The 27,099-nt window shown below is 39.5% G+C and overlaps 1 protein-coding gene across 1 annotated transcript in view; it reads left to right on the plus strand.

The window, feature by feature from the left end:
• Nucleotides 1–27,099, plus strand: part of CACNA1A (calcium voltage-gated channel subunit alpha1 A) — a 3,713,953-nt gene that overhangs the window by 1,226,428 nt on the left and 2,460,426 nt on the right. The window contains exon 10 of the mRNA XM_044082385.1: nt 5,710–5,822. Within this exon, the coding sequence (XP_043938320.1) occupies nt 5,710–5,822 (113 nt within the window). The remainder of the gene's footprint in view (nt 1–5,709; nt 5,823–27,099) is intronic.

A 27,099-nucleotide genomic window follows, 5' to 3' on the forward strand; every position in this document is an offset into this window, starting at 1 on the left:
CATTTTAGAGTTTTTGACTATAATTTTTAACAAAGGAGCTACAGCAGCAACAGTTCGTGTTCAACTTGCTGCCATTTCTAATTTTCACCTTGCATTTGACGGACTTTACATTATGTCACACAAATTATCCAAAGCCTTTCTTAAAAGGGACCTTTCATCTCAGACCACCTGTAAAATCTCCCTATACCCCATGGAATCTAAATTTTATGCTTTCTCACATTATCCTTCCTCCATTCGAACCAACCTCCTCATGTGACCTCAAATTTTTGTCATGGAAGACTATCTTTTTAGTAGCTATCACTTCTGCCCGCAGAGTGTCAGAGCTTCAAGCCTTGTCCGTTAAGCCTCCTTATTTGATTTTCCATGCTGACAGTTTCACTTCGAACTAACCCCTCTTTTTTGCCTAAAGTTTGCACCGAAGCCAGTTTTCTTCCCCAATCACGCCAACAATTTAGAATATATGCTGCACAAATTTGATGTTCACAAGCAGCTCAGATTTTATTTGGATAGAACAAAAGATTTTGGGAAATCTGAACAGCTTTTTGTCTCCTATTCAGACTCCAGAAAGGTATGCCAGTGGCCAAAACAACTCTAAGTGGTTATCTGATTGTATCACATTTGCTTATTCAGCTGCTAATTTGCCCTTACAACATAAAATTGTCTCACTCCACCAGAGCAGTGTCTACATCTTCTGCTTTTTCTGCGAGACTTCCTATTGATGATAATTGTGCAGCAGCCACTTGGTCAAGACCTCATACCTTTATCACTCATTACAAAGTTGGCAGGGCCTCCTTTGGATCCACTGACCTGAAAAACATACTCCTGTGAGCCACCCGAGATAGATGGGGCTTGGGACGCTACCCATCTGTAAGAATGAACTCCGAGATAGAATAACTTCACATAAAGAAGTTATGTACTTACCATAACGTTCCATGTGAGTTGTTCATCTCGCCTTCATTCCTACTTCCCACCCTCCTACCCCCGCCTGGGTTTTTCAAAGACCAAGATGCTGGATTCTTCCTGGTTGCTCAACCCTTCTATAGCTTTCTCTTTTAGAGTGATAGAATGACATATGGTATTATTATATGCAGTAAACAAGATCTGAGGTAACTCTTGGTGCATCATGGGATAGGGCTTGGCCTCGAGCTATCTGAAGACCTCAAGCTTTGTAGTAGGCCGACTCGGTGCCGAGGATCGGCTCCAAACCCATCTGTAAGAATGAAGGCAAGCTGAACAACTCACATGGAACGTTATGGTAAGTACATAACTTCTTTTTCTGTCAGCAACAGGCCATCACAGCAAAATGTTTTATGAGTCCCTAAGGTGTTATATATACATATACACACACACACATATATATATATATATATATATATATATATATTTATATAAATATATATATATATATATATATGACACACTATGGGAACTATATAAGTCAACTCAGAAATTTCTTCTATGAATCCATTAGAAATGATAATACTTGCTATGTAACTTGTGATGGAGAGATAAAGTGACATTGCTTTCCTCAATCCATGCCAATAAGAAATCTCCCTTCCTATCATCCTGAAGGAGATAAAAGCATTTTGTAGGGCTTTGACAGCCTTCCAGGATAACTGTCAGCCATGACACCTTGAAATCAGTATAGACAATAATACAGAGTGTGATAAGTAAACAAATAATGAATAACTAGAGCCTTTAGACTGTGCTGAGATTTGTAATGGATCTAAAATGAGCCATGTCACACTGCCTTTTACTATTGGCATTCACATTTTAAGTTTGTGAACTCAGCAAGCAGCTTGGGTAGAAAGATAATGTTGGCCATATGAAAACCTTGATAGATACATATTTCAAGACATTGTACAAAGCCCAGCCATCCCAGTAGTGGACTTGTTTGCTACATGTGACAGTGATCAGGTCAGTGATTAATAAACAACGCCAGAGATGGTTTTGCAGGTGACATCACCACAGTGCAGTGACAGGAAAGGTCATGGAGGCAATTTAGATGGAAAGGCTGGTTCTTTCCTAGAGGACAGTAGTCCGCAAGAAAGAGCTGTCATTCATATGCAATCCAGTTTTATGACTGGGTGACAGAAGGACTTGACAGAGTATCACTAGCACTTCTGGTTTACCTGGACTTCACGTAGGTGTTTGAGTCAGTCCTTGGCAGACATTTGCTAGAAAGACTGGAGAGTTTGGGGTAGGATCTGAGGAAATGGATTGCTTCATGTTTGAAGGGTACACCACAGAGTTATATAGTAACAGGAAAAGTGTCAGCAATAAGGAAATAAATCTAGTAGAGTACCACAGGAGTTGGTCTGGGCTTTAGGTCACCTTACTGTGTCTGTTTCAGGCATATCTCAGGTAACATAAAACAAATTCAAACTCTTTCCTAATGATACAAAGTTAGATACAGCAGTAGAAGATGGAGAGTGTAAAAAGAAGGATTTTGAAAAAATCAGTAGTTGAGGATAAATGTGGCAGCTGAAATAACAGTGCAGAAAAAAGAAAAAAAATAGTAGTGTCATATAATCTTAGGTAGTGGAATTACTACCTAACCACTTACAGCCCGTTCTACTACATACATTTTTGTATACAGTGTTTGAATAAATGTAGTATTTTTTCTGGTTATAAATCCATTTTAAAAGGTAATATCTGACAAACAAAAGCAAGAAAAACAGCTAGTTGCACTTGCTCATTATTGCTTAAATGATTACACACGTCTTATTGTTCAGTTCAGTTGTTTGTTAATTCCTCTGTAAAGGCCAAAGGCCATTCATAACGCAGAATCCTCAGTGAATGTATATACCCTAACCATATAGCATAACTAGATGTCAAGGTGTTTTTTTGAATATCTGCAAAGAAGAAGACTCAAATATATAAAGGAATTCTGTTCTAGTATCAAACTCTTTAGACTGCTCTTGACTTCCCAATTCTGTAAATAAAATATGCACCTCTGGTTAATATGCTTGTATTCAACAATTCAATATTTAGTAGAGATCAGTATTGTTCACTGCAGAGCCTCCTGTAGGCTAAACAAAGTCTACCCCTTAGAGATCTGTAACTGATTGAAAAGAGGGCTGGACATTCCAGTCTACATGGGTATGATATATCTCTACAAGTAAGGAAGCACCCTGTAAATTTTTGTTGAATACCTTCTAAAACCAGGCAATCATCTTTCTTATAGGAGCAGAACAACATGTTGTACTCAGTAATGGGTTGAAAATATGTTATGAACAACCTCAAAAAGCAGTAATTGGTTCTTGTTGTAAAACTCTTAAAAATTAAGCTGATAACTTTTAATGCGTTAGTTTTAACTTTCAAGACATTACTCCTACACTTAAAATTACTATATATACTACATATAATAATACCTAAATCCTTATATTCTGTCAATTTCTGTAACTCATGGGGACCCAAGTTCATTTAATATTCAACCATTGGTATCCCAGAATGTAAAGAAGTGCATTTATCCTTATTAACTTTTAGTCCAGTTAAATCTAACCATTCAGCCACCAAACACATGTAAGTATTGAAGTATTCAATATCCTCTGTCGATGTAATAACACAACCTATGCACACCTGGATATCCAAACATTAGATATCTTTGGAATAAATGAAAATATGAGGTTGAATAATACTGGTTGTAGAAATGAGCCCTGGGGACCCCTTTGATCATTTTAATCCAGATAGGTGTGAGATTTCCTATCCTTACATTCTGCAATTTATTACGAAGCTAGTTAGCTACCCAGCAAACAATGTATGGATTAACTTTGTGTTTGAACATGGCATCAATGACAGCAGAATGAGGGACACTGTCAAAAGCCTTAGACAAATTCAAACAGATCACCACTACAGACACGCTCATATCTAAGGCAATTGTCACTGGTCATAAAATTCACTTAACTTAGTGAACATAGAATTTTTTTTTTTTTGTGAAACCATGTTGAGTGAAATCCATTAAACATCACTGAAGGTCTTCATTAAGAAAGGAAAGTAGACAGCTCTCAGAACTCTTCCCCACCAATGAAGTAAGACTGATAGGTCTATAATTACTTATATTGTCCATTGGGCTCCTCTTATGAGCTGAAATTATGTCCACAGGTTTACAATTAGCAGGAACAGTGCCAGAATGCAACAGATTATTAAAAGATTGAGTGATAGTAGCTGAAATATATTCACTGCAATATGCCCAGAAAATGCCTGGATTATTATCAGGTCCCTTACCACTACCCTGTAATTAATAAACAAATAGCATTACATCTGGACTACTGTGTTACTTGAGGGGATCCAGCTAGTGTTGACAGAGCTGGAAAAGAATCTGAGGTCATTGATCACCACCTGCAATGGACCATCTGGAGCAGAGTGAGATAGCCATGCCAATAGAAGACTGCATAACCTGAGGGGGGATAAACTCAAGAAGCAAAGCGGTATACTTTCACTCTGCTAATTGGACACATTTTGGGTACTGTTTGTATCTCTTGATGTTATACAAGGAGATAGATTTCAGAATGCTGGAAAGAGTCAAGTGAAAGGCTAGCAGAAGAGCACATGGGACATAAGGTAGAGATATATCCAGAGACTAGAGAAGCTAGATCACTTCTCACGAGGAAACCAGTGGAGATAAGGGGGCTTGATGGTGATGCACTAGATAATTTCAGGGAAGGCTGAAGGGGTCATCTTGAACATGAAGGACAAATATGGTGAAAAGGCACAAGTAGCACATTGTAGGGATCAGCTACCTCTTGAATCAATGAAAGCAGTTTGCCATAGTGAGGGGCTGTGGACCCATGACATCAACTTTTAGAATGATTAGTAGAAAGGAAAGGGATTCTCTTAAGGCGTTCAAGAGGACGTGGGGCAGGTGGAGAAAGGTTAGTGAGGACAATACAGATGGAGGAAAGGTTTAGTGATGAATGCAATGAAAGGGCACACTTGGTAGGGTCATTGCTTTCTTCTGCTGTCAAACAAATGTAATGTTAAAATTACCATACCTGCTGCAAGATGCTGCAGTCTTTCAAACATAAAGTTGAGTGTCTTATCCAGTTCTGGTATTATACCTTTATAGAAATCTTAGTTATACAACATTTGACTTACTGTTTGCTGTTCTGGAACCTGCAGCTGAATAAAGTACTGAAATAATTTACTGGAGTATAATTGTAGAGTAATAAGAAAGTCTTGGAAGGTGGGAAAAGCAGGCAGAAGGAGAAGTCTGCAAAGGTAGTGGAAATAAGGGCAACTGGCTGCTATATAATTTGCGATTATTACTTCTACAAAGGTTTCAGATAAGGGTAGACAGAGGTAAATGACAGACAGCTAGGTAATATGCAACATATGGAATATGCAGTTTCCATCACATGAAAATGTTTAACTGGGTAAAACTCCTAAAAGTTTCTGATCTTTGTATGTTTTTCACTTCATTTTACATGTACTGGGCGAATGTCGAAATGGGGCTCTCTCTGCATTCTAGGTGGCCTAAAGAAAAACACAATACACATGAAATTAAGAAAAAAAAAAAGAGTCAATGCAAAAGGGGGTGGGGGTACATGCACTTGTGAAATTTACCCTGATGGGAGGGAGCATTTTTCTTGCTAAGTGTTTGCAGGCAGATTAAATGAATTGCTGAACTTCATAATGCTATAAAAACTGTTTTTTCTCTTTCTGTGTGTTTAGCTCCTTTAGACTTTTGTGTATTTTTTTGGTTTACAGGTTATTGTTGGCAGTATTTTTGAAGTAGTCTGGGCTGCTGTGAAGCCTGGAACTTCCTTTGGAATTAGTGTTCTCCGAGCACTCAGGTTACTACGCATCTTTAAAGTTACAAAGTAAGTAATGTTCAGTCTTTCATGTTTTTGTCCTGTGCATGTTTTATTCCCTCGTTTATTTTTTATTCCAGCAGAATTCCAGATAATCAAATAGCCTGGTAGCTCTAGTGCTATCAGCATTTGTGCCAAAACATATTTAACTGTAAAACAGTATCCCTGTATGTATAAGCATGTAAAAATGGGAATGGAGATGAAGTTGTGCCAGAACCTTATAGGAAGATTTCCCAGAAATCTGAGGATGAGAGTTCAAAATATTTTTTCTGCTTTCACTATGTAGGTGTTTTATAACTCCGTAATAATGTGATTTGAATGTAGATAATAACAGCGACACTGTCTATTTCATTTACTACCTCAGAAGCATTGCACTTAAATACAGCTTGACCAATGAACCTATAGCAGACTCCCATTTCTTTATAGGAAAGCCCCATCTGTTATCTTCCTAAAGCAACATTGCAAATAAAGAAAGAAATGTGGTTTTAAAATCCAGATATTGAGTACTAGCTCCACTGAATCATCACTCTGTCTGTCAGCTATATCTGCCATCTCATAAGTTTTTAGTTGTTAAATAGAATGGCATGTGAAGTCCTGCAGTACCCAAGTTCCACCCTTGACCTTCACCCTGGCGATCACTTTTCACAAAATTTTCTTGACCTTGTTCCACTGATACATTCTTGTAAAGTTGTTGACCATTTTGATTGCTTTCCTTTCTCTGTTGCAAACAACACAAGAAAGGGATCATGTTAATTTACACAAATGTATTTCTCTAGTTCATATGTAGAAATTCTTGGTTGATGTCTGCCCTCCTGTGATGAGTGGCCAGATGAATGTTAGATATTCCGTGGAACAACATCTGTCTAAGGAACTGCACTGTTTTAGTATGACTGATATCACAACATTAACAATAAACATTTTGCACATTGCCTACGCAGTGGCACACTAGAAAATGACCATTCATTTCCATATGACCTTTTTTTCTCAAAACAAACTCTTTTTCATAAAATGGACACCACAAACCATTGCCTACTTCTCTTCTTACAGCATAACTTTAGCAGTATATATGTTTATTTATTTTGATTGTGCTAAATGGGCTTGTTTTAGGAATAACCCAGTAAGTTGATAAAGTATTTAACTGTAATGAGGCAGTTGGAAAACAGGTTTATAAAATATGCAAACATGTGACTATCTTACATGTTATACATGATTACTGGCAATTAGTTGCAGTGCTTTTTTTACTGCTGGAATTTCAAGTTATCTATTTCATCACACCCAGTAAAAGCTGGAACCAGGCTACAAGTTTCTGATTTAAAAATTTCAACAAAATATTGCATCAGCTCTTCTCTTGTTTTGTGGTCTGAGAAGGAATATTAATATGCATGAGCCATTGACTTGGAATAGACATTACTGCTTTTACTTAGGAGCCATGATGATTTTAACATGGCTCCCTTTTGAAATGTCAGCACTCGAAATGCTGAGTGATGAAAAGCTGGAAAAAATACAGAAAAAATGTAGAACAGCAAATCTTGAAAATAGGGCTTCTCCTTAAAACTTATTTTTCTGGGGGGGTGGTACATTTCCATACACGGAGTAGTCTCTGGGATACATACCTATCTCTCCAGCAGGTCCTGTTTATATCGCAGGCAAGGTTTAAGTCTTTAGAATGGGTAATTCCGGTACTATTTGTTTTGTGGCTATGCAGGAGGTCCATCAGAGTGAGGTCTGACAATGCCCCTATATGCCAGGCATAGAACTCCCCAAAAGCCTGTAGGAGACAGACTACAGGGATAGGGCCTTGAGGCAGTCTACATAGGACATATTACTTACTCCCTGTATTCTTTTAGTGAGGAACCTCTGTGGATGTTCCAGTTGTTCGATATGCGTGGTTAGGTACATAGCAAAGGGGGCATTGAACTCAATGATAGGTCTGATGAATGCCGAATACAGTGGAACAATGACTTCCTTGGACTTAGATGCCATACCTTTGTTTATAAGTTGCGCAACACAGAATGATTTCCTCACCACTGTAGACATGTGATGATCAAAGGTTAGATTACTATCTATGTGTGTCCCTAAGTCCCTGACTACTGGGTCATCTCTAAGGGGTGTGTTATCAATATGATAGTTACCAGGGATGGATGACTTCCCAAAGGATACTATTATGCACTTCTTGGCATTTAGTTTTAGTCCATGGCTCTGACACCAGTTGTTTGTCTGTGTGGGTGGTATGTATATTTAGCAACAAATGCTGCTACTGTGAGTAGACTAGACAACAGTCAAAGTCATAAATGAAAGGTGTACTTGGTCAAAAAATGATTGTCTGGGGGTGGAAGGCAGGCTGTGTATAAAGACATCTGATTTAAGTTGAAATACATTACTGAATTTGTTTCACTTGATCAGAGTTGTATCTCATCAGGAAAGTATTATATTTGATGTTGTCAGTCTTCACATAATCCTTGACTGTGGAGTTCGGTTCCAAGCCTCGGAACTGACTCGGCCGTTATTCCAGCTCGGTCCTTCCAAAACTCTCGAGCTAAGCTCTACCCATAATGCTCTTCCCCAAATCACCTCAGATCTTGTTTGCTGCTTCATAGTGCCAGACACATTCTCTCTGAGCTCTCAAGTAAAAGTTTACTGTTGTTTAAGTAAACTGTAAGTTAGACTCATTTAATTTCTTTTTTCTGACTATTATCTTGTATATCTGTACTACCCTCTCTTCACTTTGATAGTTTAACTTGTGTGTGCTTGTATTTTTCCTTTTATCTACTGTTAGGTAGTTTTTCTCAGGTACCGTCATTGGTACTTTTCTCCCTTTTACCTTTTGGTATTCTTAAATACCATAGCTGGTATTTTCTCTTTACTTGCCTTGACTTAGTTAAAAAAAAGAAACAAAATAAAGCCTTTTCCTCTCTCACTTGCAGTTGTTAGTATGACTGTGTTTGTGTGTGTGTGTGTGTGTGTGTGTGTGTGTGTGTGTGTGTGTTTGTGTGTGTATGTATTGTGGCCCTTGTCTTTTTTGTAATGGTCGACAGACCCTCCAAAGGCACTTCTGGGTTCAAGAGGTGTCAAAAATGTGACAGGAAAATGCCAAATTTGGATGGACACACTTGTGGTGTGGTCCATCTACAAGAGGATTGTGCAGTCTGTCACAACTTTAGCCACAGGACCTTATCTGGTCTGAAAACTGAAGCCATTTCATCTTCTTCTTTCTGTTCGTCCAACCCTAAGAAAAGAAGTCAGTCAGTTCTGACACCTTCATTGGAACCGACAACTAAAATGACCAAGTCTCCTTCGGTGCTGACAGCTTTTTCTGAACGAGTTGGCCAAAAATGTTCAGTCCTCGGTGCCAGCGGTGCCTGTTTCTGCACCAACTTCTTCGACGCAAAAGTCTTCAGTGCCGACATCAAGCTAAAGATACTTCTTCAGTTCCGATGCAGTGCCCGGAACCAAACAATCCTTCACTCATATTCGTACCACGTACCAGATATTCTCCCACAGTGGATCCTTTTGTGGACCATTCTCTCAGCTCTTTTTTTGGAGACACATCCACCAAAATCTTCATCAGCTTCTTCAGTTCGCTCCACCAAACGTTTGCCTGAATCTGACATTATGAGACTGGTGGTCAGCAACTTACGGCGAGGGGTTACACCCTTCCTCAGTTCCTAGCAATGTTAGCTCTGGAACCTTACCAGATTCCACACCACTGATTATTCCACATTGGTTTTGTCATCTTCAGATACCTCTCCGGAACACCCCACTGAAGCGATACCTTCTAAGAGAAATTGCAAGAGGAAGCACTTGGACTCCCCTGAAGAGTCCTTCACAGAGGATACCGATTTCAATGAGGGGGAAGGTTCCCCTATGTCACACCTGAGGAAGTTTCCTTCAGGGACATCCTAGAAATTCTTAAACAGAGGGGTGGCTGGACTACTCTCCAGCCTTCCTCAGAGGAATTGGTATACCTAGAGGCTTTTTGTGCTCAGCCCTCTACCTCTTGGATCTCTTTGCCCACTGACGATCTTGTTAAGCTGATCGCTCATTGGGCTTGGAAGCTGCCTGACCATATTCCTCTCTACCTCTCAAGATCAACAAAACTAGGTCAAAGGAATTCCTATGGATGCCATGGCGGTAGTGGCAGCCACCAAGAAGGAACTTTCTGATGAAAGTCTTACTATTCAAATTCCTAACAAAGAGTCTAGGACACCAGATAGATTTCGGAAGCACTTGTACACTTAATCGACCTTCGCTCTCAGGTCCTTGAATTACATGGTACATTTTATGAGCCTTCAAAGAGATCTGATTAAAGAGCTATCAGATACTCTTGCGGGAGTGGTAGGTGAAGGAGTCTGAGACAAAGTGACTTCTCAGCTCTGCACCCTGGAATCTATCTCCAACTAGTCCATGAGGCTAATTGCTCATACTGCCAAAGGGATGCCAAGAGCAGTGGGTTCAGGTGTAGTGATCAGAAGACATGCCTGGATGTACTTATGTGATTTTGCTGAGCCATTTAAGTCTTCTTTCGTCAACTTTCCATTTGACGGAACTTCCCTATTTGGTCCCAAGGTTAAAGAGACTCTAACCAAATGTGAGAAAGATGGGAAGACCCTGTCTGCCATGGGTGTATACTTTTCCACTCCTCAGCAGCCTTATTCCAGGAACCAGAGACGAGGGAGGCTATGGTTCAAAAAGTCCCAAAGACTTTTTCAGGAGTCATGTGGCAATGACTTCCCCTGGGGCAGAGGGGGAAGTAATAATGGAAGATGCCACTCAAGAGGTGGAAAAGGCCCGTAGAATCAGGGTTCCAGGGATTCTTTCCCTGGTAACTCCTATCAGCGCTCCCGAAAAGAGGCCCAATTGCCTTCCTCTGGAGACAGTTGGGAGACGATTATCCCTGCACCAATCTGCCTGGCTAAGGATAACAACTGACAAATGGGTGCAGAGGATTATAACTAGAGGTTACAACATCCCCTTTTCAGAGAACCAAAAAGACTAAAAACAATCCTAGATGTTCCACCCAGTCACAAGGATGTCGCAGCCTTAGAAATTCAAAAACTGCTCAACAAAAGAGTCATCCAAGCAGTCCCACCAGACCAGAGAGGATCTGGGTTTTATTCAAGGTTTTTTTAGTGTAAAAGAAAACGGGGGACTAAAGACCAATTTTTGGATCTCAGTCAGTTCAACAAATCTGCTCAGCAAACCAAATTCCGGATGGTCTCGGTTCAGTCTATACTTCCGTTCTTAGGAAAAGACTATTGGATGCGCTCAGTAGATCTTCAGGTTGCGTACTACTATATAAAAATGGACATGCAGTCCAGAAGATACCTGAGCTTCTGGCTGGGAGCCAGTCATTATCTGTTCAGGGCCCTGCCCTTTGGTCTCACCAGAGCCCCCAGGCTGTTCACTAAATGCATAATAGTGGTTGCAGCTCACCTCGGACTGCTAGGATTCCATTTGTTTCCATATCTAGACGATTGGCTCCTTACCGCTCACACCCAGCTTCAACTTGTAAAGGCATGAGATTATACCCTTCACCTTTGCTCCAGCTTAGGCATCAGTATAAACCATGAAAAATCCCAACAACTGGAATTCATTGGAGCTATGCTCAACACACTTACCAGCATCACATCTCTTCCCCTAGAAAGACTTCAGAGGATCAGATCACAAGTCACCCAGATCATTCACAGCAAGGAAGTAACAGCATGACTCATTCTACAGACTCTATGGTCAATGGCAGCTTCAATCACTCTAGTTCCCCCTAGCCAGATATCACATGTAAATTCTTCAATGGCTTATATGCTTGCTATAAGATAGGATAGTGTGTGTGTGTATGGATCACTATCACATAGTTGAAATTTAAAAACTACAAAGACGATATGGCTGAGACCATGTCACCAAAGTTTTGAAATGGCAAAAAAAAAATAAAAACAAAAAACAACTTACCTGTACGTTTTTGCAGGGGGGCAAGCCCCCCTGGCACCCCCCACACCCCCTACTACTTAAATATACCAACTCCTCGATCACACTACAGTGAGGAAAACGGCAAATTCCTGGTTCCGCAGTATACGGCGATACCAATAGACAATTGTCAGCATTTCAAAACTTCAGTGATATGGTCTCAGCCATACCATCTTCGGAGTTTTGAAATTTCGGCAATGTGATAGGGACCCATATATATGTATGTATATATATATATATATATATATATATATATATATATATATGTATGTGTGTGTGTGTGTGTGTGTGTGTGTATACATACACTGAAACACACATCTTCACTTAAATAAATTTATTAGACCATTTACATTCCAAGAAATTATCCTTAGGTTGCCCATATGTTGTCAATAACACTGTTAATAGTCAAAAGATTGTCTAAACTTATCTTGATTAATCATAACAGCAATTATTTTTATCATTCCTACCATGTCAGTAATGTGTGTCTCTGTTTTGCACTCATATTTGGTTATGTTTAACAAATACTCCATCTTGTGACTTCCAAGATGGCTGCACACTGAGTAATAGCTTAATTTCAGCTCTCCCACTGTGAAAACAGAAACTCAGAAAAGAGAGCCAATGAATTTTTCTTTTTGGGTCAGTTTCATTTCCTGGCTACTAAGTGCACTACCTAGATGCCAGCAAAGAGTACCTGAAAGAAAATCAATCTTAAAAGGTGAGGAGAAAACACTCGCTGGGAAGACTTCAGTATTCCCAAGGAATATGCTTGAGAGAGAGAAAAGCGGAAGAGTTGACAAGAAGAACTAGGAGTACACTGGAGATGAACTAAAACTGTCTAAAATTTCTCTAAATATTAAATAATTGCCATATACCTTGTATCGCTTCGTAACCAATGTTTTTATATTATGTCTAATTTGTTATAATTATTTAAACTGTAGATGTTTTTGTTTTAATTTTGAAGATTGTAAACTTATTGTTCTTAAAATGTTTGCAATAATTTGGAGCTTTCCTCCCTGGGCCGCTGGTGAAAATGGGTTTCTACCGATTCAGACTTTCCTGGTAATCAAATGTCAATAAATAAACTAGATACCAGAGTTGGGAGATAGAGATCAACATGAAGAAAACTAGCAGCTCAGAAATTAATAAATAAATGTGGGATACAAAGCATCAGTCATATTTATGAAATATGGAAGAACAGCAAACCTTGGAAATATTGGACTTTTCGACTTTATTAAGCTTGTATGGGACTCCAAAGCAAATGCCCTACTTCGTGTCATTAATGTTTGGAAGAACATTAAGGAAAGGGGAAGAGGGAGGAAAGAAGTAACTGTAAGCAAAACAAGTTTGTTTTTATCAGTATTTTTATACAACCGGACATATACTGTATGTTCTTTAGTAAAGCATTTTCAGTTATTATTATGTATTAAAGGGATGCTAAAGTAAACAGGTGCCCATTTTTTCCTACTTCTTTCTTTCTTTCTTCTTCTTTAGTTTTAAGAAATGTAGGCACGGAAATGTAAAAAAAGAAGAGAGCCTGTACAAAAACATATTTAAGATAATAGGCTTTAATGTTAGGTTGTTGAGGTGAGAGATGAGTTGTAAAAGTATACACAGCATGATATAAGTAAGACTGATATGCTTTCTCTTACTTTTGTATGGGGTAAAAAGGTCACACAGATAAACCAATTAGTAAAGAATTACAAGAAAAACCTAGCCAAGCTAGAGCTTTCACTGTGTGATATCTTGAACCTCCTGTAATAGAGGCCCATGGGATATATCCATATGACCCCTTAAGGGCAAGTGTTTCAGCTATATGGCTTCTGAATGTCTATGACTTTTTCCTTTTTAAGTCTTTATGGACACATTCAGGCCAATAAAGGCTTTATGTTAAAGTACAGACAAATATTAAAGTATAGAATAGAAGAATAGGGGGGAATCTCACAGAGCAGGAAGAACAGCAACTGCTGAATGCTAAACAGAAAATAAGTGCTTACCTCGATAATATGCATGAGTTTAGAAAGACTGCTGTTAAGAGTACAAACATTTTTAGCACAATGATTCAGACAACAGAAAGTAGAATGGGTTGTCAACAAGCTGAGGGAGCCTATAACAAGGAAGATAACAGATCCTGTAGAGGTATTAGAAATCATAGGACGTTACTAGGCTATTGACCCAGAGGTCGTTTTAAGCCTAGCCATTTCATCCCAATGTAATACCATAGATATTCTAGTCAATACCCATGATTGTATTTAGTAATGACTGCCTATTTCCAGGAGGGTTGTGGGTGCTATCTCCGGTATGAATTTATGGTGCCCCATCCACTTGTCCAGGTTTGTTCTGAACAGTGTCATAGATATGCTCTGCTTCACATGAATTATCAGTCTATTCCAAAGATGCGGCAGTCTTGGTGAGACAAATCTGTCCCTCCAGCATGTCCTATTTAAGTCCCAGGCCATATTTAGGTCCCTGAAATGGGTAGCTCTAGTCCCGTTCGATTTACGGATGTACAGCAAATTCATTAGGTTTGGGTCAGAGATTGCAGTGTAAGCCAGGCATAAGTCTCCCTAAGAAGTCTATACTATACTGACTACAGTGACAGGTACTTTAGTCGGTCTGTGTAAGGGAAGTGCTGGAGTCCCTTGATCTTTTTTGTTAGAAACCTCTGAGGTCTCTCCAATTGCTGCAGGTGCTTTGCGCGGTACATGCCAAAAGGGGAGTCATACTCAGCTATGGGCCTGATTAGTGATGAGTATAGAGGGGTTATAACCTCCTTTGCTCTTGAGATGATGCCTTTGCTAATCAATTGTGCTATGTAGAAGGCCTTCCTTACTACAGTAGAAACATGGTGGTCAAAGTTAAGGTTGCAGTCATCTTGTCAGCATCATAGTGGTGTATATCTCACTGAATGCAAACACTAAAGAGAAACTGTCTATGCTGTATAACTCAACATGTGAGCTGCAGAATAAGAACCCAGATTTTGCACACATTATTGCAGGGGATTTTAACCTGGCAGATATGAGGTCAGTATTACACAACTACTACCAGCATGTAAGATTTGCAACAAGGGATAGCAACACCTTGGACAAGGTATACACCAATATCAAGATGGCATGTAAGGCAGTGCAATATCCACACTTGGGCAGCTCAGACCACCTTACCATCACGCTAATTCCAGCATACAAACCTGCAGTAATCAGTGAAAAAAACACTGTGAAGCAAATCAGGGTATGGCCAAATGGAGCAATCACAGCACTCCAAGATTGCTTCAACAATACATATTGGAGCATATTCAAAGAGGCTGCAACAGCTGATCTACATGTTAACTTGGACGAATACACAGAAACTGTGATGGCATATATATATATATATATATATATATATATATATATATATATATATATATATATATATAAAATTGCGTAGATGATATGACTATCAACAGAAGCATCATCATAAGAGCCAACCAAAAACCCTGCCTCACCAGCAAAGTATACGAGTTTCTAAAGGAATGTAATGTGGCATTCAAATCTAAAGACAAGGAAGCTCTCAGTGTGGCAAGGGCAAACCTGAAGAGAGGGATAAAGGAAGTAAAAAGGGCCTATGGAAAGATAGTCCAGAACCACTTCACTGACATGAGAGACCCCAGGTGCATGTGGCAGGGCATAAAAGCCATAATTGAATGCAAACCCCTGTCAGCCCAAAGTGAGGACAACACAGAATTCCTGGATAGGCTGAACACCTTTTTTTGCAGATTCAAGGAGAGGAACAGCTCCAAGGCAGTGAAACTCACTACATACTCAGAAGACAAAGTGCTCAGCTTTAACTCAATAGAGATGGAGAGGACCCTACAGAAGGTGAACCCTAGGAAGGCTGCAGGACGGGACAACATCATGGGAAAGGTGTTAAAGGACTGTGCTGAACAACTAAGCACTGTACTCAGGGATATATTTCACATCTCCAACGGTCAAGTGAAGGTACCCAAATGCTTCAAAAATGCAAATATTATTCCACTGCCGAATGAATCATCTCCCTCAAGCCTCAGTGACTATAGACCAGTAGCTCTCATGTCCATCATTATTAAAAGCTTCAAAAGGTTAGTCAGAAAACACTTGACAGCAAGCTTTCCAGTGGCACTAGATCCACTCTAGTTTGCATGTCATGCCAATTGCTCCATGACGGATACCATTTTGGTTGCCCTGCATCTCTCATTGACACACCTTGAGAACAAGGACAGCTATGTTAGAAAGCTGCTTATTGACTTCAGTTCAGCATTCAGTGCTGTCATCCCACAACAACTAATCAAAAAACTTGTTCATCTACATATCAATGCCCATATGTGCAACTGCATCCTAGACTTCTTGACTGAAAGACCTCAGTATGTGTGGGCAATAACTCTTCTAAAAGCATCACAGTCAACACAGGAGTACCTCAAGGCTATGTGTTGAGTCCACTGCTGTTTGCTGCATTAACCCATGACTCTAAAGCTAGCTTCAACACCAGCCACTTCATGAAGTTTGCGGATGACACTACAGGCATGGGCGTCATCAGTAAAGGAGATGAAAAAAGACTATATGGAGGAAGTGAGCTCATTGACTGACTGGTGTGCCAAGTACAACCTCAACCTTATTGTCAACAAAACAAAGGAGAGCATAATGGACTTCAGGAAAACCCAGTCAGCTCATTCGTCTCTTATGATTAATGGTGAGATGGTGGAAAGAGTAAAGAGCATAAAATTCCAGCGGAGGGGTCATATTGTGGAGGATCTATCTTAGTCAATAAACACCAGTCATGTAATTAAGCCATCACTGACACAATGCACAAGTTACGAGGTTGCATCAAAAGTATTTCTGAAAGAGTAGCCAGCACATAATTGTTAAAGTTTACCAACTCATTGAACTCCCCAAAAAAAAAAAATGTTTCCAATTACTTCTTTCTTCACCATCACCCCTCCAACATTTGCAATCTACTTGAGGAAAGATTCTTTGGAGTCTCCTTGGGGTATAAAAATACCTATGCAAACACTTGCAGGAATCCTAAATCTTCTAAACTTTGTTGCACATTTGGGAACCATACATAAATGCTCCCATTACATTTGGGAGCCATACATAAATGCTCCCATTGTTTCTTTGTGAATTGTTTATCTAATCTCTGTTCTCAACTCCTTTTTAACCTCCTCTGATTGATTCCTATAGTTATCATGCAATGTTTTATGCGGCCTACTAATTACCCCCTTTTTAAAAGAAGCTTCTGTTCGACATGAAACCAAAAACTCTACCAGTGCTGGTCTTTAACTTAGGATCCCCCTATGCCTTTCTCCTTACTTATACTCTATCAGTTCTTGGTAGGGAAGGCAATCTCTAGCCTGCAGTCCAAATGTATTCTTGGTTTCTTCCCTCTCTAATTATTTGCACCCAATACCTTGGTTCCTGTGCCATGTTTTACCAGTGAATTCCAGCCCCCTCATGTCTATTAACTGTACTCCTAACTGCAGTCATCCCTATCAGTATGATCTCCTCTCTTCATTCCAGTGTTGGCTAAGTTCTTAAATTACTTTCTGTTAAGGCGGGTAAAATTCTGTTTTGTATAACCAGTATTCCAAGGCCTCAGGCCCTGCCCAATGCGGAATATTGGTATACAAGGCTGTAACGTCCAGTGTACACAGTAACCAGTCCAGTTCAAGTTGCATTTCAGAAATGACCTGAAGGAATTCAGTGGTATCTCTGATTCTAGCTCTTACACATTTAAGTAATGGTTTCAGATATGTAGTGAGAAATAGGGACAGAGGTTCGGTGAAAGAACTCCTCCCCGAAAAATAGGTCTACCTGGGGGACTGCGGGGATTTTTGTGTATTTTGGGAAAAAAATAAATATATTGTTGGCTGGGGTCCGTTAATGTAAAATGTTGTTGATAATACCCTCTTCTGAAGCTAAAGACAAAAACTGATCAATCTGTTTTTTAAAGAAGGAGGTAGGGTTGATGCTTTAATGGGTATAATATTGGACATCCGAGAGCTGTCTATTACCTTCCCTGTCATACTGTGTCCAGTCCTGCACCACTACAGCCCCTCCTTTGTTAGCTCCTAAAATCACCAGCTCTTGGTTGTTGGCTAACTTTGTGATGTTATTTATGTCGATCTTTGAGATATTGTTAGCCTTAGGTCTGTAATCCCTTGAATGAAAATGCAAATCTTTGAGAATAGAATTAGATTTAGTGCCACTGTTTGCTGGTCTTATGCTTTTTTGAATTTGGTATATTTGGATTGAGACCTTGCAGCTGCTGTACTTGTGGGGGTTACTTCCTATTGGAATTCCTTCTTCTCTCTGCTTTTGGCCTGTGGCATTTCTGGGCTTGGATCACCTTTTGTTATTGGTTTCAACCCTGCATTTTTGTGACTCATCTATCAAGAAGATGAAAACATTTTTTCTTTTAACTTTGGAGTTAACAAACGGGACTGTATAAGGTTGGAAATATTGTTATATGTTTCTGGGAGATGTCTTTGCATTTGGGCCCACAACACTCTTCAATATGCAGTATGGTGTGTGATCATTTAATGCACTAAATACTGTTATATATGTGATGTTCGTTGGAACTATTTCATTTCTTGGGAATCTTTTGAATCGCAAGCACTTCATATCTTCTAGCTTTGTTCATCATTTTGGACGGCAACTGTTTTTCTGACTATATATGCACATAGATGCAATGTGTTTACAGTCATGACTTTGTTATATTATGTGAAGCAGCCTTTTTTATGTTCGTGACTTTTGAACAAAATTGTCATCATTTGGCCAAATTGATCTAATCCTTTACTCGGGCAGGTTACTGCGCATTTATTTGCATAGCAAGGAATAACAGGCTTCATACTTTTTGTAAGTGGGACGCCATTTTTTGCCTAAAGGGAATTGTAAGGAGAAGCAGCTATCACTGTTTCAAAGGATTTTGGATTTGGTGTCACGGACATTACTTATAACTGGGCTATACACTCTGTTGGTGTTGGAGTTTTGATCATCTAATTTAGGGAAAGCATTGGACTCATCGACACACATATTATTTGGAATCAACAGGTTCCTTCAGTTGGATTTTTTATTTTGATTGACATTACGACCCTAGGAAAAACATATTCAGCTATTTTTATTTGTTGTTGGATGAATGTTTAATTCATTGGGACTTATGCTTTTTCTAAATTAATATTGATTTTGTCCATACTGTCATTGACACACATTTAGGTAGTTTACTGCTCATTCATTTTTGGTGTATTAATGGGTTCTACACTATTGATGGTGGGACTCCATTTTTTTGCTGAAAAAGGTATTTGAACAGTGGAAGCATTATTCATTGCCTCACTTTGGGATTGTATGTTGTGGATACGCATTAGAAATATTGCAAAAATTTGACCAGGTTTACTGGGACTATATGATTTCTTTGGTGTGAGTTTTTTCAACAGTGGACATTATGACTCCATGATGGACATATTTAGTAACCTATACACTTGATTGTGTTGGGAAAATGATACAGGTTTAACTTTAAAACTTAATTTTGGGCATACTGTAGGCTAAATAAATGTTTTACAACTGTCACAACTGTAACATTTTCAATTTATTTTATTCAAACTATATGTTTAAATATGTTTCATGGAACATTTGAATAGCTAGACTGGTTCTATCTAGCGACTATGGTTTTGGGCATAAGTAAGCCCTGTAATTATAAGATGATTTGAGTATGTTTGCAGGATGCTCAATATAGGGGCCCATTGTTATGAGGGTTTAGACAACAGTATTGCGCTTTGTTAAGATATAGATAGACAATTATTGCCTATTTATCTCCTATGGTGCCACATACCTAATGGGACTGCATAACTTATTATTTTGGACATATTGTATGCCGAATGAATGATTTATAACTGTTACCATCATATCATTTAAGGGTTACTTATCCAAAGTGATATTGTTTAATATGTATCGATGGAACATTTGTAGTCACACCTGTTTTATTCAGCGATTGTGATTTTTGATTACTAGCCGATCTTGAAATGTTATGATGTTGTGATAGCATTCATAAGGTGCTTATTACAGGAGTCCTTGTCATAAGGGTTTAGTTAACCAGAATATACATATATTGGGCTTATCGCACATGTGCTTAGCAGGTATATTTTCACTTTTTACTATTATCAGTGCATATATCAGTGTGGGGCTCCCTACTATTTTTGGCCTGCCATGTTAGCAAGGATATGGCTATATATATATGTTTTTTTACCATAAATTTGAGGGGAGATTTTCTGACGCCTGAATCAAATGAGGCACATCTCTAAGTCAGCATAACACCTTTTGGTGTTTCTTAAATGGAATTGGATGCAGCACTTATATCAATATATCAGGGGTCTCTACTTAATGAACTCAACACTGTATGTTTAACAGGCTTGATATTGTTCATTCATTATTGAGACTGCCTTGAATCAAGTATTTTAGATCTTAACAGATGGACTTTTATTATGGACTCAGCACTGTAAGATTGATAATCATATATTACAGGGGCTGATATCATCCTTATAAGGCTATATAGTGACTGACATTGTCCTATTTCCATTTACTATGGTTTATTATGGCCTCGGTGGTGGATTGATGTTTTTGAACTTTTGAACATATTTGAATACTAAGATTTCAGATGTCAGACTTTCTTCTTTTGGGCCTATTTATATTGGTCAATGTATAGGCATTTTGTATACATTTACCAATGGAAGTAAACAGCCTATTATGGGGGTTAGCCACCGATCGAGAGGATTTGGCCATCTTTGGGCTTGCATGACCAATATGGTGGGAAGTGACATTGATTCTTCCATTAAGGAAGACAGTTGTGAAAATAATTTTGCTAAACTTACTAAGCACATGCGGGTATTGCGCAACAATGTATGGAATTATAAACTTTTCAGGGCATACATCACCAAAGGGATTACACCAAGAGGCCTACGTATATGCACGCAGCCTCTAGTTAGCAATCCTAATGAGATCCTTTTAAAGGAATGGGATGAAGCCCAACAGCAAGCCTCATTAAAGTTTGTGGAAATTTTGGCTGATCATCACAATAGAGTCACTGGATAGTGAAATAGAGTCCATTTCCCAATTGTGTGATACTGTTAGAAGATATGAGGGACAACCCATTTACACGTCCAGTTTGAAAAACCTAAGTCATGAACTTTTGACTTTGGAGTCCCAATTAAGAGATAAGAAGAAAATGAAATTTCTCAGAGACCTAGCAGATTACGATAGGGGGGACCCCTTTAATATAGGGAAAGACAAACATGTCCATTTTGCACAATTTAAGAGGAACCCTTCAAAAAGGAAATGCCCTAGGTCCATTTTGAAAAAGGCATCTATAGGTTCATAGGTAGATACTAGGCTATCTGCCCTAGGGCATTTATAAGCCTAGCCAGAGTGTATTTGGCTTCTGCCTCCCTATTAGATTAGCCTACTGTGCCTCTGTAAAGTAGGTCACAGAAGGTACCCTTTTAAGATTAGTTTACTGTGCCTCTGTCTAGCAGGGACACAGAAGAGATCCAGGGGTGAATTTGCGATTTCCCATCCACGTGTCCAGATTTCTACACCCAGTGTAGAGGCCTCAGGGGAGGAATCCTCCTAAGGACTTGAATTTGAGGCTTCAGGTGTCACAGGCTCCCCAGCAGGGAAAAGGAGGAACTCCAATGTCCCTTTGGATTTAAACTTAGGAAGGGGGGGCAGGAAACACAGAAGAAGTAAACAACATGGAGGCTCTGTTACAAATGTTTGTCAGGAAATAACAAATGTTGCTGTTACCAATATCTCATCTTATACCCTCTCTACTTTGGACATGGACATTTTAAATAAAGGTCTATCATTTATTTCTGGATTCTTTGTGCCTGAAGAAAATTTTGCTAATGATGTAGTAACATTTTGTAGGAATTTAAATCTAAAACTATTTTTTCAGGACAGGTTATCCTCAGAGACTACTGATGAATTCAGATATCATAGATCTCATGCCTGCTCATGTTTCAAAATTCTATTCTCAAAGATTTGCATTTTCATTCAAGGGATTACAGACTTAAGGCTAACAATATCTCAAAGATCGACATAAATAACATCACAAAGTTAGCCAGCAACCATGAGCTGGTGATTTTAGGAGCTAATAAAGGAGGGGCTCTAGTGGTGCAGGACTGGACACAGTATGACATGGAAGCTAATAGACAGCTGTCGGATATCCGATATTATACCCATTTAAGCATCAACCCTACCCCTTCTTTAAAAAACAGATTGATCAGTTTTTGTCTGTAGCTTTAGAAGAAGGTATTATCAACAATACCACTAAGTTACATTTGACATTAACGGACCCCCAGCCAACAATATATTTATTTTTTCCCAAAATACACAAAAATCCCTGCAGTCCCCCAGGTAGACCTATTTTTCGGGGAGGGGTTCTCTCACCGAACCTCTGTCCCTATTTCTCACTAAATATCTGAAACCATTACTTAAATGTGTAAGAGCTAGAATCAAAGATACCACTAAATTCCTTCAGGTTATTTCTGAAATGCAAATGGACGTTACAGCCTTGTATACTAATATTCCGCATTGGGCAGGGCCTGAGGCCTTGGAATACTGGTTATACAAAACAGAATTTTACCCGCCTGGTTTCAATACATTCCTTATTGGCCTCACGGAGCATGTGCTCTTTTTTATCAGGACAAATGTTTCTTGCAGATACAGCGTACGGCCATGGGAGCATCATTTGCCCCAATATATGCCGATTTGTTCGTGGCATATATTGAGGAACAGATTATTTATGATTGCTCCCACAATCTATTTTTGGGAAAGATGGACATTTGGAGGAGATACCTGGGTGATTGCTGGTTGGTCTGGAGATCGGATGCTGAATACCTGTTGGAGTTCATTAGTTATTTAAATGAGAATAAATGGGGAATAGAATTTACGGTTAATTATCACAAAGACAGGATTACCTTTTTGGATGTCTTAGTGATTAGTGCTCCAGATCATACCTTGACCACTGAAGTCCACTGTAAACTCCCAGAACATAATTCCCTTCTCCATGCCACCAGTTTCATTCCCCCATATCTGCAAGAACATACCTAAATCCCAATTTATGAGGATGAAACTCATTTGTTCTGATGAGAGCACGTATGGGCATTTCAGAGATGACCTGGTATCAAGATTCAGGGACAGGGGGTATAAAATGGGTCAAGTTCTACAATTTAGAAACTGTGTGGAAAATATGGAAAGGGAGGACCTCCTTCAGTACAAAGAAAAACACAAAGGTGAGGGATTCCCCTTAAGGTTTGTGACTACTTATGGTCGTAACACAGGGGTATTGATGGACAGTGTCCAACACCACTGGAATGTACTGTTGGCTGACAATAGACTAAATGAGATTTTGGGAAGCAAATGTCAATTTTCATTTAGGAAAGGAAAAAAATTTGGCAGCACACTTCAATCATTATAAACAGCATGAGAAGGACAAACAGTATACTCAAGTCACACTTTCAGGGGACCCCTTAATAGGTTGTTTCCCATGCGGACATTGTGTCCATTGCCCTAGGATTCTTAAAACCAAAAGTTTTAGGAGCCAAAATACTGCTCAAGTGTTTGACATAAAATTTTTTGCAAACTGTCATACAGATTGGGTAATATACCTTGCTAGCTGCAGTTGTTCAGCCTTTTACATAGGGCAAACATCGAGGCCTTTGAAATTTAGAATGTCTGAACACTTAAGTGACATTAAATACCATAAACAAACTAGTGTATTATACAAACACACCATACTGCATAAAAATTCTGTATTTAGTTTTACAGTGATTGACAGCATAGGGGGGTTCAGATCCCATAAATCTGGCTGGCATCAAATATTAAACACCAAGGAGAAAAAATGGATCATTAAGTTAGGGGGCTTATTTAAACCTGGACTAAATCAGCACCTTTAATTGGTCACATGTTTGATTTTTAATTATATATAAGGAGCAATGTGTTTAATGCATTCACACTGATGAAGACTAAGTAACAGGATATCCGAAACCGGTGTGACTTTTTACTCCTTATGTGCTTTTGCACTTAATAAAAAGTTTGATTTACTGCCACCGTTTGCTGGTCTTATGCTTTTTTGAATTTGGTACTTTTGTGGCCTCTCCAACTGTTGCAGGTGTCTAGTGAGGTACATGCCAAATGGGGCATTATACTCTATGACTGGTCTAATGAGGGAAGAGTAGAGAGAAATGATGACCTCTTTCTTCCTGGATGCAAAACCCTTGGTAATGAGATGTGCTACATAGACAAACTTTCTGACCACAATGGCAATGTAGTGGTCGAAGGAGAGTTTGCTGTCAACCTTTGTCCCCAGATCTCTTATAACACCTTCATTGTTCAGTGGGCTCTCATCGATGTGGTAATTAATGGGAACTGAGTTTTTCCAAAAGGGGATGACTACACATTTTTTGGCATTAAGCTTAAGGCCATGGTTTCGACACCAGTCATTGGTCTCAGTGAGGGCTTTCTATAGGATGTCTGCATCACTTGGGGAGCTAATAATGGCTCCCAGCTTGCAGTTGTCTGTGAATTTGGTCAGCCAGAGTCCCTCTGTGTTGGCCTGGACATCTGAGAAGTAGATGCCAAACAGGAGAGGACCCAGGATGGATCCCTGTGGGACTCCACTCGTGACTGGTTGGCAGTCTGACTTGGAGTCTGCTACTTTCACACTGTGGGTTCTATCTGTCAGCCAATTTGCAACCCACGTAATGATATAGGGGTTGATGCCTAGTTTGCCATGTTTATGAATAATTCCTGAGTGAGGAATGGTATCATAGGCCTTGGGCAGATCGAGGTAGGTTGTATGAACTACCTTACCTTCATCCACTGCTCTGGTAACTGACTCAAAGTCAGACAGGTTGAGCAGGCATGATCTACCTTTCACAAAACCAAATTCCTTGGGCTCTAGAATTTGGACATTCCCTATATCTTTGTTAATTAGGTCCTTGATGATGCGCTCCATAGCCTTGCATATCAGACTCGTCAGGCTAATGGGATGATAATTTCCAGGGTCTGTAGTCGCTTCTCCTTTATGGAGAGGGATGACTGTAGCAGTGCAGCATTTGGCAGGGACAAAGCCTGAGTTGAGGCTGTGAGTGAACAGAGCACACAGATGTGGTGCTAGATGACTTTGTAATTCATGTAGGACACAGCCAGGGATATTGTCAGGTTCCATGGAAGCTGTATTCTTGGCCTTAGGCAATGCAGCTTTAACCTGTGCTGCAGTAATGTTGGGTGCCTGACATTCTTCCGATATTGAGATTGGTCTTTTGGGGGGGGGGGGGGTAAAGTTGGCACTGTATCTATTGGCCAGTATGTTGGCAATATCTATTGGCTCAGTATAGGAGGTACCATTGTGCAGTAACTCAGAGCAAATCTGGGTATTGTTATGGATATCCTTGATATAACTATAGAAGACTTTGTGGTTGTTTTTAGTGTCTACCGCAGTTCTGCCTTCATAGCTGGCTTTGGAGGTTTTGATGAGGGATTTCAACTTTTTGTTGAGACTACTAAGGGAATGTTTCCAGTCTTGGGACTTCACCTTTTTCCTGCAACAGTTTCTTCCTTCTGCTGTAGAGTTTATTAATGGCAGGTGACCATCAGACTGGCTTCCTTTTTTTGGAGGAGAGCATCTTGGTTCTGTTGGGTATGGCTAGTTCCATGCATTTATGTACGTATTTGTACAGTGCATTGGTGTATGAATCAGCAGTCATGCATCTATTTTCCATTGGCATGGGTGCCATGAAGTTAGCCACCTCTGTTTTTAGGAGTCCAAAGTCGGCTTTGGGGAAGTTTTTCATGGTGGATACTTTTGCGGGGGGTGTAGCTGAGATGTGGATTTCTGTGGTGATTAGTTTGTGGTCGGATCTAACCAGGGAGGAATTGCCTACTGGTGTAGAGCACCAGTTGCCCATGTTAGTAATAACCAGGTCAAGGATGTTGCTTCCTCTAGTGGGGGTAAGAATGAGCTGGTCCAAGACATTGGAAATGATGAATTCCAGGAAGCGTTGGGCCAGTGCATTGGTACATGAGTAGTTTTCCCAGTTGATGGAGGGGTAGTCGAAGTCGCCTGGTATGAGAGTGTTGGGTTAGATCTTAATAGTTTCCAGGATGCTTAGGAATGTGGAGTGAGAGTCTTGGGATATGGTTGGGGACCTGTAACAGGCTACAACCTGAATCGTCATCTTACCCAACGTTAATTGTACCTGGAGTATCTAAGATGCATTATGCTGGGCCACTAATCTTGAGGTGTGCATATCTTTATGAATATGGAGACACCACCGCCTTTGGAGCTTCGGTCCATGTTCTGGGGCCGAAAGGTGTGGAATGAGTTATAGCCTGGTATCACAGTGGTGCTTTCTGCTACTTTAAAGCAGGTCTCCATTACAGCACAAATGTCTATGTTCTCCATTTTGAGGAGTGCTTCGAGTCATTGCATCTTGAGATTTAGACTTCTAGCATTGAGCAGCATGACCCTCAGATTGCATTTTTTTATAGCTGTTATGGTGGTAATTTGGTCTTTTGAACACCACCTAAAAATGGCACTATAGGGGTGGCAAGAGCCTTAGCCAGTACCTGGAAATCCAGGGGTGACAGATGCAGGCCATCTCTGGCAAAGCATTGAGGTCTGTCAATCATGTCATCCCAAGCAGACAGATACTGGGTCCCCTTAGAATGACACCAGAAACTTAGCCAGTTGTTGAAGTCAGTCATTTTTTGTTCACACTGTGCTTGTATCTTACTATCTATACCCATAAACAAGAGCTTTCAGTAGCCTCAGTTTTTGTGTAATCTTTTGTTTAGTCTTTTCTCATATGTCCTTAGCTGCCACCAGAAGCCATTTTAATCCATATTCCTAAATACTTCATCGTATAATGTTTGCATAAATACAATTCACTTGTTGATATATAATTTACAGTTATAGCCTTTGTTTTATCTTCCTTAATTTTATATTCTGAGAAAATCTGAAACTGCTTGAAAGTGTTCCACAACACTAAGATGTTCTTTTCTGGATTTATCAGGTACAAAATAATATCATCTGCAAATAAAGACAACCTTTCTTGATTACCATACCAGTTATATCTTAGCATTTCTGAGTCCCTTAATTTCTTTACCAGTGGCTTTATATATAAGAAAACCATTCCACTTTAGTTCATAACTTCAATCCTTCATTTAGCCTCCTAATTAACCTTAGTTATTGTGTGAGGGAATGCAAATGCATCCAGTGCCCTACTCCTAAAGTCCCAGCTTACTCTGTCAAATGCTTTCTTTAC

Source organism: Protopterus annectens, chromosome 9.part0 (assembly GCF_019279795.1).
Source record: "Protopterus annectens isolate FY-2018-M chromosome 9.part0, PAN1.0, whole genome shotgun sequence".
In the NCBI taxonomy this organism is placed as follows: Eukaryota; Metazoa; Chordata; order Ceratodontiformes; family Protopteridae; genus Protopterus; species Protopterus annectens.